Source organism: Mytilus edulis, chromosome 9 (assembly GCF_963676685.1).
Source record: "Mytilus edulis chromosome 9, xbMytEdul2.2, whole genome shotgun sequence".
NCBI lineage: Eukaryota > Metazoa > Mollusca > Bivalvia > Mytilida > Mytilidae > Mytilus > Mytilus edulis.
Window position 1 is genome coordinate 19731075 of NC_092352.1, and position 16094 is coordinate 19747168.

Consider the following 16094-nt stretch of genomic DNA (forward strand, 5'->3'; position numbering starts at 1 on the left):
CCTCTTTCTTTCATAAAAAAAGCCATTGCTATTTTGTCTCCTCAAGCGGTTATTTTCTAGCATGTTTACATGAATGGGGAATTTTAATCAAGTTAAAAGTTAACTTATAATGACTTATTTCAATTTTACCAAACAGGGTTAATAAACAATGACCTGTCCACATTGGTGTAAATTTTGAAGGGGGATCTGGTAAATTAAAAAAAAAATGCAAAACGACCAAACAAAAATCAATCATTCTGTTTTCACACTCATTTGAATATATATACTAGTACTGATAATTTGTTTGATCTTTTATTCTCAACGTCACAACTGGATACATTTTTGGGGTTCAAAAAGTTAATGAACTATTATATATTCAGATGAAAATTTGCCTTGTTAAGGCATGTATGTGTAAACAAAATCTACTTCAGATTATATTCTTTATCTTGATGAGACCAGCGTTTATCTAAACAGTTGAGATATAGCAAAGATTACTTTTTTTGTCGTAAAAGATCAGATGCGAGATCGAAGTCCTGCGTCTGCTACTCTCTTTACACGATAGAACTATTTTTATTATCATTATTTGCAAAACGTTGAATTAAACACGTAATTAATTATTCATGACGAGAATAAATAAACAGTAGCTCTAAATACTACGGGTGGAATGACGGCCTGTTTTATTAGAGCATTAATTTTTTTTTGCATCTTAAACTTTCCAAAGAATGGTTGCAAATATTTGTAAAGAGTGCGTACGACTTTCCTACATGGGATATCATAATTATTGTTGATACCCATGAGTCGGCCGCACATGGCTGCCTATGTATACATCCCGCAAAATCAAGCATGGGCTTTATTGTCAAATAAATGAATTTCCATATTTCTATATTTCAGTAAACCCTTGGAGTAGATCAGAGGAATATAATAGTTATAAGTTATTGGAGTAAAAAATCTCCGTATAGTTTTGTGATTTCTTCTCAAACAAATCCACCACAGGTCAAAACATCACTATACACTGTTCATACACGTGGTTGTCAGTATTTACGAACAAAAAAAAAACTATAAAATTCACAACCTCGTCATAAATTACGAATGAAAAATCAAACAAAATAACAAGAAATATCATTGATATTTCACAAATTTTTTGTTTCTAGAATTTTTTATTAATTTGAAACACTAAGGTTTATGTACCCCAGGTCACAAAGATAGCTGTAGCCGTAGCCGTTCTTGGTACAATTTTTTTTACTTAAAATTTTGGTCTAGCATACGGAATTATAAGCCAGGTCAAGAAATCGGGAAACAAATGAGAAAAGGCCCAAAATTAAGTATCTTTAAAAAATGTTATGAAGACGCCATCGAGACCATTCTCCAAAAGGCATGTTAAGTTTAAACGAAAGATGTATTTGGTGTTCAATTTATCTGTGAATTCATTTATAAGTTGTGACCCGTGGCGAGTTAGACTAGTATGATATTAACAGTTCTCCGACATTAACCAGTCTCTAATGTCGACCTCACAATTTCATTGTTTTTCTCTCCTTTTTTGATTTCTGTAACATCGAAGTTAATAGTCCCCCCTTTTTTTTAAAACCTACCGGCTTGTATGAACATTAATCCAAAAGAAATTATTTTAATTATGCCGTTGAATCATACTAGAATAACGTTTGAATACAATGAATAAAAACGACACAAATAATCAAATACCTTTGATGACCATGTATATTTAATATATTAACGAAATCTGTCTTCATTGAACCAAATCTAAAATTAACGGGTATTCTCTCTGATTTCATTCCATGTTACTGACGTCACACAAACATAACTCAACAATAAGATTATTGTAAAGTTCAAATTGTAAGCATAGTCTATTAATATATGGAGAATCCATATTATACTTAACTAATAATCGATAATATTAAATGTTATGAACGGGGTCACCAATGTAAACAGGTCAATGTAAATAGCCGCGTATACATTTAAGTATCTCCTACATGGTCAGTCGGTTGGAAAAGGGGAATTTATGGTTTATTTTGAATTTCTATTGTTATAATCCTCAGCCTATATAAAAGCTGATAAAGTCTAGCCATGGCATATAACAAACTAGCAATCAAGACTTGTACATCTTAACATGGAAGACTCGATATATTGTGACAGATCATTTCTGGTGGGTTTACGGGTAAATCGGGAACGAATGCAACAAATAACTTCAAATTGTTAAAAATTTAAGATAATCAAATCATCAGATATGTCTAAAACTCTTCTTTTAATATTGAATTATTTTTTAAAGAAGAAAAAAATAATTTATCTTTAAGTAAATCATTTCTATCTTTTTAAATTTCCTTTCGTTAAAGCTCTTGTGTTTTTGATGTTTTATTCAAATTTGGCTTATGATATACTACTGCTTACATCTGAACAATTGTTTGACATTGAAATTAATCCATGAATTAAAACTGCTTTGAGGTGCTACAATTTGCGTTTTTTCCCTACATAATGCACATCTTTTACTCATTATATCGTGTTTATCCATTAAAAATATGCATTTATTATTCAGGCGTTACAGGAGAATATAAATACGACGCATACAGAACTGAGAGAGAATTTACAAAAGACGACATGCCAATGGAACACGTTGGTAATTCTGTTGATGGGTGTTCCTTTATGCTTTTTCCAGATTACAAGTAGAACGAAGGACCAAAAATGTTCTAAAAGATTAGTCAATTTTAGAATTGTAAGTCTTTGTTTTGTAATTAAAGTCAAGCAAAACTCTAGTATAACTATCTGTACATGTTTTTATCTTATTTTATTATTCAACAATTTTTCGACTCTTCCTTGACGGTTTTCCAGTGTGATCTATTCAAGTTGTTTGAATTCAATTGCATAAAAACAATTATTGAAATATGCGTAAAGAGAAATAGGCCAATAAAAATCGTATCTTTAAGAAACGTTGAAACAGATAAAATATTCACATATGTTTAAGTGACTTATTATTTTATTCCGTTTTCAGATACTCACAGGACTGATCGCTCTTCTAACAACATGTTACCTGATGAAGAACATCCAGGACATGTTTGGAGAAAATGGCGCCGTTATTGGAACCTTTACATCAGTTATTGTTAAAATCGAGATGGTAGGTTGATAATATTTCACAATGTGACAGTTTTCTAAAAAACGATTTGCCAAATAAAGCACGGGCTCATTTTTAATCATAACTTATAACAATATATTCTAGATCAGAAGAATACTTAAGTTTTGGTCAAATTAGAAATTAGGATAAAAATATGTGAATGATTTTAATATAAAATTGTATTTTCAGAAATACGTCACAAATGGAACTATGCATTGCATTTTATTTGCATTGTATGTGCTATTGGTACTAACGATACTGACGCAAACATACCTTCATCGTTTGACAACGAAAGAACAGAAATCCAAATTAGAAGAGGTAAGCTGAAAATAGATCTTCTGCATAGATATTTTAAAACTTTCCATGCCAAGTATTCATATTCTTTTTGAATTCCTTTATTTTCATTCTTGAAAAATCTCGCAAAAAAACGAACAAAATTCACAATTCAATCTATTATATATTTCTTAATTTATGTAACAATTATGCAATATCGTTTACAATAAGTATTTTGAAGTATTTTATTTATTCATTTTATAGGAATCGACATCAGTGAGCAGTCAATCTTTATTTTCCAAGCTTACTTTTGGATATTGCACAAAGTAAGTATATTAAAACTAAATTGACTTGTTGGAAGTACATAAAATTATTTAAAATATATCAGAAGTTCAGAAAAATGAATTGATGCGTTTTGATTATTTTTGTGGTTTTGTCAAAATATTCAACAATTATAAGAGCACGTACTTTTTTACTCATAATTGGCATATAGTGTTCGGGTGGGAAGCCTTTTTTCGTAGGCTTGTGAGTTAGAATCTATATGGTAAAAAACAAAGCAATATGTAATCATATTATTTAATGTTGTCGCATTGTACAAATGCTGTATATTCATGTAGTTTATATTTCGAGATGTAATTAATCAAACATTTGTTTTACCAACAGACTTGTCATTAAAGGATACAGACAAAAATTAGACAAAAAAGATTTATTTCCATTGAATGAAGAGGAGACGTCAGCATGTGTTGTACCAAGATTTGAGAAATACTGGAATCAGGAAGTTGATTATATCAAAAGGTACGTTGTTTATCCTGTATCTCTTTGAGAAATTACCAGTTTGAAAATTAGTATCTATTTTTCGCATCAGTTCTTAAAATATAAATTGTTATGAAGCTATAAAAGTTTTATTTAATAGGCAGTTCTGATGCATTACATTTGGTAATCCCATAAATATATTTCTATCTTAAATTTGCAGAAGTTGTGTTGTTTCAACAACAAAGAAGGCAGGCAAAGGCAATGAAGAATTAAAACAACAGCCACGACTTGTTAAATGTTTATTAACGGCGTTTGGACCATATGTACTAGGTGCTGCTATGTTGAATTTACTATCAAGCATTTTTGGATTGCTCACACCTTTTGTCCTTAGGTATGTATGAAAGATGGACGAAACATATATCCTAATTACTTTTATATTAATTTCCTCTGAAACTTGTTACTTTGAATCAACGGTGAATCTTTTCAGTAGCTGTAATTAGCTATAATGTGTATTTTCTCATATCAGTGATATGCATTTCTGTACAAGTTTATAAAGCAATATATTTGTTTACATTTCATATACGGTGGCAACTAACGTTCAATCAACTAATCTTTATTTTAATTTTTTTTTTGCATTTTGCAGATTATTAATTCAGTTTACTGAAGATCACAAAAATGCCATGTGGAAAGGATACATGTACGCTATATTGATGTTTGGACTCACCATTGGCAGAACCATTTTTGAAACTCAACAGGGACTAAAAAATTGTAGCGGTGAAAGGCGTATGTGGATAGCAATTTCATCAGTCATATACAAAAAGGTAAATTCACTATATCTTTTGTCAAATTGGGAGTAAAGTCGTATTCTTCTAAAAAATTGATAAATATCCAAGGGACTGATCAATATTAAGAGTAATAATCATATGGGAACGGTTTTAAGTGAAAGTAATAAATCATTATTTGTTAGATGAATTTCAAATTGCAAAAATATGCTTATATTCATTTTTTATTTCAGACCCTTAGACTTTCCAACTCAGCAAAGAAGTCTTCAACATCAGGAGAAATAGCCAATCTGCTGTCTGTTGATGCTGGTAGAATTTCTACTTGTTTCCATAATATAAATTTCCTCTGGACTATACCGTTTATGTTCTGTGCCACGTTGTTCTTACTTTGGCAGACACTTGGCGTATCGGCATTCATTGGACTTGGAATCGTAGTTGTTCTCATTCCATTCAACTCGTATTTGGTTAAAAAAGGAAAAGATTTGCATGTAAGTTAAATAGTTTCAACAATGTATTTTATCCCATGATATAAGTTCAAGTTAAATAAATTTCCAATAAGGTGCTAATTCAATTTGGAAAAATTACAAAGACAAATTAAAATCATAATATCTGAATGAATAAATTAATAATTTAGAATCATATTAAATCTTTTTCAGTTAGAGGTTATGGATTTGAAAGACAACAGAGTTAAAATGATGAATGAAGTTTTGAATGGTATTAAGGTGAGTTTTTTTCATTTCGGCATGCATTCGACTTACGTTATGGAAATACAATATAAGATATATGATGTTTTATATTATAAAAAAATAAAAGGGTTTAAATAAAGCTTGAATCGATTAAAAAAAATGTTCCTATTAAACTAACCATAGTATAACAAAAGTGCGACTGTCTACACTAATCATTGTTGTTAATTGCTCAGATTTTTCTTGTAGGTATTGAAACTATATGCCTGGGAGGATTCTTTTGAGAAACAAATATCAACGATACGTGACAAAGAAATGGGTGTCATCAGAAACCAAGCACTTGTTGGTACTTGTATGCATTTGGCATGGTGTTTGACGCCATTTTTGGTAAGCTTTCAAGTTAAATTCGAAAGAAAAATGAAAAAGAGGTTAAAAGATAATTAGAAATGTTTGTCAGTGTTTTAAGATTAGTGTTGAAAGTAATTTCTAATAACAGTATAGCAGATGATCTTTGAATTAATTTGTTTTTCTGCATTTTATTAGGTTTCATTGGGGACATTTGCCATGTATGTTTTGATCGACCCTGAGAATGTGCTGACTGCTGAAAAAGCTTTTGTGGCGATGTCTTTATTTGGAATGCTTAGCTGGAATTTAAATGCATTGCCTCACATCGTAAATCACTACGTCCAGGTAATTATTTTATAATCAATTCACAAAATATTTGAAAATATAGAGCATGAAAATAAAATATTGTTTATCAGATTAAAAACCCAACAGATTAACTATAGCTATGAAAATCTAATTTTAAAATTGTTATTATACAAAACACTGAGCTTGTTATTTCACTTAAGATAAACATAGCGTGAATCTACTGTAACAAATAAAAATGGTATTTCGTAATTTATGATGACATAGACTATTTCCTTTTGGATGGTACATAAAAACAAAGGGACTGCAATGTTTTTAAAAGCACGGATGATTTATTTTAAGTTTTGATAATTCAAAATTACAATTGCTTTAAATGCCTTTTAAAAGTTCTAGAGTATACAGTTCTGATACTCTAAAGATTAAGATACTGAGAATCCTAGTAAATAAAATTTTAAGCATGGAACGTTATCAATTTTAGGCCAATGTTGCTTTGAAAAGAATCCAAACATTTTTGAACAAAGAAGAACTAAATGAAGAAGCTGTGACAAGAAACCATGACAACAGTAAGATCATTATGAAATATGAAATTTTAATTCCCTTGAAATGTATATTGTATGTATGAAAGTAGATTTAAAGATTTAATTTCATTTCCAATTTCAGCCATCGATGCCTCTTTTAACCTATACCATTGAGTTTGACTGTCCCTTTGGTATCTTTCGTCCCTCTTTTAACCTACACCATTGAGTTTGACTGTCCCTTTGGTATCTTTCGTCCCTCTTTTAACCTACACCATTGAGTTTGACTGTCCCTTTGGTATCTTTCGTCCCTCTTTTAACCTACACCATTGAGTTTGACTGTCCCTTTGGTATCTTTCGTCCCTCTTTTAACCTACACCATTGAGTTTGACTGTCCCTTTGGTATCTTTCGTCCCTCTTTTAACCTACACCACTCAGTTTGACTGTCCCTTTGGTATCTTTCGTCCCTCTTTTAACCTACACCATTGAGTTTGACTGTCCCTTTGGTATCTTTCGTCCCTCTTTTAACCTACACCATTGAGTTTGACTGTCCCTTTGGTATCTTTCGTCCCTCTTTTAACCTACACCATTGAGTTTGACTGTCCCTTTGGTATCTTTCGTCCCTTTTTTAACTTACACCATGTTGAACTTCCCACACATTTTCGTTTATATCAATGGAATTTTCATCTTGCAAAAACAGATATATTTTGTTGGTGAATTTCAATATATGACAAAATAAATATAATTAATACACTATATTGGAATATTTCGATCAAAAACACTTAGTCTTTTACATTAATTAATAAATGTTATATTTTCTTCTGTAGAAAATGCAGTCACAGTTGACAGTGGAACATTTGCATGGAATAAAGAAGATGATTTTATGTTGAAAGAGTAAGTAGTTAATAGTAAATCAGATTGCAAATTAATGAAGGTATTGATATTTGTTGCTTAACAGTATAGTTAATACCCGTCATGATCAACTAAACAACTAAAAACAATTTTATTACGATATTTTATTTTACCGACCACTGTGTTATAAACATCTGATAAAAACACATACATAAGCCTTGCTTTTCTTACAAGAAACAGCTTTTATATTTTCACTTTAGTTACTATACTTGTACTAGCTAGTTTAGTTTGTACATTATAATGTCAATGTATTTTGATTTTTAGCATCAATGTCCACATACCAGAAGGATCATTTGTTGCTATCGTTGGATCTGTTGGTTCAGGAAAGTCTTCCATGCTGTCAGCTATCTTAGGAGAAATGGAATCTATGTCTGGAAAGGTCAATCTTAAGGTTAGATACATTTAAATATCTATTTCAAAGTCCGTCAACTTTTAAAATTCATCTTATAAGATTTATTCTAGAATCACTTTTGTTTTCTTTCTCAAAGATTGTATATTAATTCTTCGTTCTTGGAATATTTACCTTGATGCATTATTACACTTATATTCTTTTTATAGGGTTCAGTGGCCTATGTTTCTCAACAAGCCTGGATTAGAAATGCATCACTACAGAATAATATTTTGTTTGGAAAAGGCATGGATAAACGTGAATACAACGATATCATCAATGCAACAGCACTTCGTACTGATTTGGATGTGTTGTCTGGTGGTGATCAGACAGAAATAGGTGAAAAGGTTCGTGTAAATTCCTTTATATTGTAATTGTTGACATTTAAAAGCTATTGAGCAATTTTCAATGAAACCCAAGTATGTTTCTAAATAAGACTGGAAAAACTATAAACTGCAATATTAGTAAAAGACAAAACTTTTAAGGACATTGATATATAAAAAAGAATTAAATATCTTAGATATTGAAATAAGTATTTATCAAATTTGTATATGTATTATATCTATATTATATAATTTGTATTTTTTTCTATTCTTTAGGGCATTAATCTTAGTGGTGGACAAAAGCAGAGAGTAAGTTTAGCCCGGGCATTGTATCAGGATGCAGATATTTATCTACTTGATGATCCCCTTAGTGCTGTAGATGCTCACGTTGGCAAACATATATTTGATGAAGTACTTGACAAGAAAGGAAAACTAGGAAAGAAGGTACTTTGACATTAACTCCTTTAAGCTTTCCTTTATTTTCCGATTAAGATAAATAACGATTAGAACCTAGATGTCTTTAGTGTTGTAAAAATATCAAAGTTTCCATAGACCTTAGACAAATAACATCAAAGCAATAGGGAAATAGTGTATTCACATCAAGCGAAGTCTTAAAATTAGTATTGGTTTAATTTACTTTTGTTTCGATTTTCAGACAAGAATTTTGGTAACAAATGGTGTTAGCTTTTTACCCAAAACAGACATGATAATCACAATGGTAGATGGTAAAATCGGAGAAATGGGAACCTTTAAAGAATTAATTGACCATAAAGGAGCATTTGCCGAATTTCTTGACAATTATATGATTAACAAAGGAAGTGACAAGGAAGAAACACTATCAGAGAGGAACGAGATTTCTGGTTTATCTGAAACAAAAGATGAAAATTCCAAGACTGTGAAAACAAAAGATGACATTAAAGAAACAGATAATAAAACCGTTGATAAAATAATTGATGATGAATCCAATGAATCAGGAAAGGTAATACAATTTAAATATTTGGTTTTATTGTGATGTAAATGCATACAACGAATCATTAACATATAAATATTGGTTGTATTGATAATGCACATATTCCAAAATGATAGTATGAATATAATAGTATATCAATTACTTATAAAAAGAAGATGTGGTATGATTGCCAATGATACAACTCTTCACAAGAGGCCAAAATGACACAGAAATTAACAATTATAGGTAACCGTACGGCCTTCAACAATGAGCAAAGACCATACCGCATAGTAGGCTATAAAATGCCCCGAAATGACAATGTAAAACAATTCAAACGAGAAAACGCACGGCCTTATTTTTATAAAAAATGAACGGAAAACAAACTTATTTGCTGTAAATGATCTTTTATAACTCCTTAACAAAGAGATGTCCTTTTTTGGTATCTTGTCCCTCCCTCTTTTATCTAGAAAATACCAGTTAATTTGTTTTGTTTCCGGTTGGAATTAAATATGGAAATAAGTTTTGTATGCAATCAATGTGATATCCATAAACTAACGAAAGCAAATATATATAATTTTTTTAACGATTTTTAGGCTAGAAGTGCAGTGATGTCGTTCTACATGAGTGCCATTGGTGTTCCACTTAGTGTTTTTATCGTTATATTCAATATAGCATTTGAAATACTAAGTCGGTCTTCTGATGTGTGGATTAGCCAATGGACGAGTGACAACACAACTCATATCAATGGGACTGTTGATACAACACAGAGAAATATGCGTCTTGGTGTCTATGCTGGAATCGGAGCATTACAAGGTAATAATAGTTTCATTTATTTTTCCAAAACCTATACTCCTTTTTTCGGAGCTCTTTTTCAGAATTCCTTATTCTGGATAAATATTTTTTGAATATTAACGTTTCAATTGGTTAGTTGTAAAAAAATTAACATTAAATTCGGCTTTAACATAGATTTGTGACTTTTTCTTTAGGTTTTGTTTTACTACTAGTTGGATATGGTGTCAGTACTGCAAGAATGAATGCATCAAGAAAACTTCATAAAAATCTTCTAAGAAACATTCTACGTTCACCAATGACCTTTTTCGACACAACACCAGTAGGCAGAATAGTGAATCGCTTTTCCAATGACGTTGCCAGAATAGATAACGAAATCATCTACCAATTCAAAGACTGTATTATCAGCGCTGCTGTAGTCATCTGTAATTCCGTGATAATATGTTTTGGAACACCACAGTTTCTCTGCGTTCTTTTGCCAATAACGATCCTTTACTTCATACTTCAGGTAAATTATCATTAACTACTTTTTTTAATCCTTGATAGATGTCGCTTTAAATATTTCAAACGTTTTGGTGGGGACAAATTGTAAGGTTTACTTTAATTCAGCATTCTGGTCTTCCATTTTAATTTTCACTGCAAAAGGAGCCGGTTGAATTCAATTTATGTATAGATATAAGAAGATGTGGTATGAGTGGCAATGAGACAACTCTCCATCCAATTCACAATTCAGAAAAGTAAACAATTACAGGTAAAAGTACGGCCTTTAACACAGAGCCGTGGCTCACACCGAACAGCAAAATATCAAGGGCACAAAAAAGGACTAGGGTAAAACCCATTCAAACAGGAAAACCAACGATCTAATCTATATAAAAAAACAACGAAAAACGAGAACCACATATGAACCTCACAAAAAAACGACAGCCACTGAACAATATGTTCCGGACTTAGGACAGGTGAACACAAATCCAACGGGTTTAAACGTTTTAACACGCGCCAACCATCATCCTAACTTGATGTAGAGGTTTAACATTACAATATAAACAGACACACTATAAGATATCATCCTAACTTGATGTAGAGGTGTAACATTACAATATAAACAGACACACTATAAGATATTAATTATCATGTTTATTTTGTTTATAATTTTGTAGAGATTCTATACAGTAACTTCGACACAGCTGAGACGTTTTGAGACATCGGCAAATTCTCCTATTTACTCCCAATTTGCTGAAACTATTTCTGGAACATCAACAATCAGAGCTTACAATCAACAAGGAAGATTTATTGATGAATCAGCAGAACGTATTGATGCACATAAAACAGCTCAAAATTCCGCAGGAGTTGTAAGCCGGTAAGGATCTAATAACCTTTTTTTATATTTAAATTGTGTTTGAAACTCTATATTTATATAAACAAAAACCAACAACCATCAAAACTCTTAAGGAAATGGTAGAGGAAATTATTAAACAAAAGATAAATTGACTTCTTGTGACCAGTCAACTACAAACATATTTTTTATATATTACTTCACTTTTTACAGATGGCTATCGATTCGACTTCAGTTTATGGGAGCACTTATTTTATTGTTTGTGTGTATATTTGCTGTGCTTGAAAAAGCTACACTGTTTGCAGGAATAGTAGGACTTGTTATTACATATGCTTTAGAGGTAGGTTGTATTTAAGACAGATTCTTATATATCTTTTGAATAGTTCGTTATATACAATTTCTTATGTTAAGTTAAAAGGATAAGTTTTATGCAGTAGATTTTCAATAGCTGCATTATCTGAAATTTTAATTTGTAAACGTGTGTTCACACTCGTATTATGTCCTCGGTGAATTTTGATTTTAAATTTTGACATTCAATAAAGTATTTTCTACCTGATATTAGCTTCTCCACATCGCAATGGAATACAAGGTGATTTCCAGTGCAAGACATGGATAAAAAGTGCAGAAGAGTAATCTGTAGCAAAGGATTTTTGACAATTGATAAAACATTGTTCAAAAGAGCCGTATATAATACCAAAGGAACATTTAAAACTAAATACGATCAAATGCATAAAATCAATATTTATATTTTTTCTTTGAAATATATAATTTTGTTTCAGATAACCGGATGTTTGCAATGGGTTGTACGAGTAATATCTGATTTAGAAAATAACACAGTATCGATCGAAAAGATCCAGGAATATACAGAAACTCCAACTGAGGTATATATTTTAACCTTCATAGATCTATGTCTTTACATACTTTTTTTAAAATTAGTTAGATAAACTATAAATTAAAAATTAAAAATTAATATTCATGAAATAGATACCAGTAAGCTAGTATTCTCAAAGTTGTTTTTAAAAATTTTATTCGTATCAGTTGGTGGCTTGCACTTAAAAATCCCTTCAAATGAAGAAACAAATTAATTAGTTCTTTTACAATAATTATAGGCTGCATGGGAAATTCCAGAAAAGCAACCTAGTTCAAGCTGGCCAGAGATAGGATGCATAGAATTCCAAGATTATGGCGTAAGATATAGGGAAGGCCTAGACTTGGTGCTGAAGGGAATCACATGTAAAATACAACCAAATGAAAAGGTAATATGTCCCTATTCACTTTAGTTTTTGCTTTGCAAATGGTTGATTTGCGACTTTGAAAATACATCATTGAGACAGCTGCCCGAAAACAAATAAAAAAAAAAGAAAAGAAAACAACATATATTTAATTCGCCTTAACGTAATGCCTTTACAAATATACAGGTGTCCATCAATATGTATCTAGTCAATAACTAAATGATTTTGTTTTATGATGGAGATTCTTTTCATAATTTATATACAATATTATACCAGAAAATTAACAAATATTATATGATGCTTATGTATTGCTATCTTTTTATAGATTGGTATAGTTGGCAGAACTGGTGCCGGGAAGTCATCTTTAACCATGGCTTTGTTTAGAATACTTGAAAAAGCTAAAGGGAAGATAATCATTGATGGAACTGATATATCAACTATCGGTCTTCATGATTTGAGATCTAAAATTACTATTATACCACAGGTACATATTCAAACCTTCTTTGTACAATTTGGTTATGTAAAATAAACTTGTTGACAGTAAATAGATTCAAATGAATGTAGAATGTTAGAAAACGCGGCTTAAAAGATCCTTCCACCTTTTAAAGAAGAAAAAATGAGTTACAGTTATTTTACAAACTAGAAATGACCCTCTGCTGTTGTTTTTTATTTGGTCGGGTTGTTGTCTCTTTGACACATTCCCCATTTCCATTCTCAATTTTATTAAAGTTGTATTAACCTGTTAATGTTTTATGCAATAATATTTTTCATTCAAATAAAATACAATTTTCCTGTAGGATCCTGTCTTGTTTTCCGGGACCATGAGAATGAATTTAGATCCATTTGAGGAGTACAGTAACAAAGAGATATGGAAGGCTTTAGAACATGCTCATCTAAAGAAATTTGTTGATGGTTTGGACGAAGGATTAGACTTCAAGTGTTCTGAAGGAGGAGAAAATTTTAGGTAATTATTCTAACGCAGTACAATAACGTTTTGTTTGAATATGTATTTTGAATAAATGGTACATCACATTTTCATAGACATTATAAAAGGTTAAAATCATAATTGAATACGATATTTACAGTAGGGTTAAATGAAAGTTAGAAAAGTCAGATAGATAATGAATGTTTTAATGACTAACTGATTAGCTGTTCATTAACAGTATCATATGCACTAACGAAACAGGAAAACCATATATATAAAAACAATATGAAATAACTTCTTTCTAATTCAATTATTTTCAAAAAAAAATAAGATCGTGAAACTAAATTCGAATTTGTTTTCAGTGTTGGACAAAGACAGCTTATGTGCCTTGCCAGAGCGCTGTTGAGGAAGACTAAAATACTGGTGTTAGACGAGGCTACAGCAGCTGTAGATTTAGAAACAGACGATTTAATACAGAATACTATTAGAACAGAGTTTTCAGATTGTACAATCCTTACAATAGCACACAGACTCAACACAATCATGGACTACACAAGGTAAACATTGATAGTTGATGAGCACAATACGTGTTAACAGATTGTAATTATTCATCTAACTCAATACGTGATACAAAGGAAACATTATCGTTGTTACTGAAAACTACGAAAATTTGATTTAATAAACCAGATTGCTTGATTAATATACAGTAGCAAACAGTGCATGCATATTAAGTATGAGAACGAATTAGCAATTAAATTATAGATTTTTTCTGCATGAAAGATTGACTGGTGTCAATATTTGGACGGTTATTTAAAAACATCTAGGGACATAGATACTACCCTGGTACACTGATGTCCCATAATGACCATTAGACATTTAGCATGCAGTAAGCGGGAAACCCATCTTGTTCGAGAAATTTTCCACTGGACGTGGCTACATGTTTATATATTCCACACAGTCAAACGATATCTTATTACATGTTGGGGCCTATCATTGTTGACTTTACGATTTAGGTTTTGCTGATTTGGTCTCTTGCATTATATTAAATACACGGCCGTACGGTGACCTATAGTTGTTAATGTCTGTGTCATTTATGTCTCTTGTGGATAGTTGTCTCATTGGCAATCATACCACATCTTCTTTTTTATAGTAATTTAGACTACTAGTATGATGGATAGTTGTCTCAAAAGCAAACATACCACATCTCGTTATTTGTTTATGAAGGACCGGAATAATCTTTCAAGGATACATGAGGTGTATTATTCAATTTATTGTTGAAAAAAATGGCAAAGTTTTAAAGGGGTAATTATTGAATCTGAAGTTTCGAGAAATATAAGTCACATGAGAGATGATATCTTTATAATCATAATCATAACTATATCATTTTTCCCCTTCAGAATAATGGTCCTTGATGCTGGAAATATAAGTGAATTTGACACACCATCACACCTATTAGATAACTGTGAAAGTATGTTTTATGGAATGGCTAAAGATGCAGGATTGGTTAAAATCAACGAATAAAGATACACATCGATTAAAACATACTTTGTGACTTGACTAAAGAGAACATATTTTGTTGGAGATAATCATGAACAGAGTATTTCACTTGAGAGAGAAAGGGACCATCTGATCACGTATCTCTTTCCAACCAAGACAAGGAAAGGAGAACAGTAATTAAATAAGGAAACATTCCTGTATGCTAATGCTTTTTCTTGCCATTATTGCAATAGATGAAACGTTCCATAAGGAGAATTAAAATTATTCACACATATTAATCATCTTTTTCATAATCATTGATTCTAATAATAACTACTTCATTTATATCGTACAGTTTCATTCTGAATATGTCCATGAGATCTTTTCTATTTAGAATTTGGAGTTCAATTATTCTCTAGTGCAATATAGATTATCCTTTTTTTTTTTATTTCAATGTATAACTTACATTTCATTTTTTTTGCAATATTTCTTTTTTTAACATTTGTTATTTTTATTTGTTATACTTTATCTCAATATTTCTAGCTGGCATTTTGTCGGGTACCTACCTTATTGTTATTTTCATTGTTGAATCTGTTTTTATGAATTTTTACATTTTGAAATTAGTTTGTTTTAATAAACATGTGAAGATAGATGGTTTGTTTTAATTTTGTTGAATTATGTTTGCCTCTAATTATCAAACTGTTCACTTGCCCTTTTCAAAAGGTAGCAGTAGTAAAATGGTATGGCATCTTAGATCATTCCCTTCCCAAATTTAGGAGATGAATCGGTGTAGAGAGAGAGAGTAACATTAACAGTCTCTATAATTTTACAGTTTTTGAAAAGTATGTTCCGAATAGCTATCGACAAAGTCATAATGGCACCCGAAACCTTTTTGTAGTTTGGAGCATATTTAATTATATTGATTGTGTTTCCTTGAAGATATCGATGAGAAACAATGTGAACAATGAACATTCAACATACGCAGATGATGCAGGTATATTGCTTCATAGCAAAGT

General features: G+C 30.9%; 1 protein-coding gene across 1 annotated transcript; it reads left to right on the forward strand.

Moving 5' to 3' along the window:
* The first annotated feature begins 2538 nt into the window (after positions 1–2538).
* LOC139487782 (multidrug resistance-associated protein 1-like) lies at positions 2539–15730 on the forward strand. Its single transcript, XM_071272861.1, has 27 exons — positions 2539–2701; positions 2978–3100; positions 3287–3415; positions 3635–3696; positions 4034–4165; positions 4344–4514; positions 4767–4944; positions 5139–5393; positions 5562–5627; positions 5838–5975; positions 6132–6278; positions 6715–6799; positions 7579–7645; positions 7928–8054; positions 8222–8398; positions 8651–8818; positions 9030–9353; positions 9917–10136; positions 10310–10620; positions 11270–11469; positions 11659–11785; positions 12225–12326; positions 12555–12701; positions 13003–13161; positions 13475–13641; positions 13965–14159; positions 15000–15730. Exons 1-27 carry the CDS (start codon positions 2618–2620, stop codon positions 15121–15123), a joined length of 4185 nt encoding a protein of 1394 aa, XP_071128962.1. The 5' UTR covers positions 2539–2617; the 3' UTR covers positions 15124–15730.
* Positions 15731–16094: the final 364 nt, after the last annotated feature.

Bases quoted from the DNA above. Each gene is read 5' to 3' on its own strand.
- LOC139487782 (XM_071272861.1), top strand. From the start codon at position 2,618: ATGGGTGTTCCTTTATGCTTTTTCCAGATTACAAGTAGAACGAAGGAC. The intron at 8,399-8,650 runs GTTCGTGTAAAT...TCTATTCTTTAG, and splicing joins AGACAGAAATAGGTGAAAAG to GGCATTAATCTTAGTGGTGG. The intron at 14,160-14,999 runs GTAAACATTGAT...TTTCCCCTTCAG, and splicing joins ACAATCATGGACTACACAAG to AATAATGGTCCTTGATGCTG.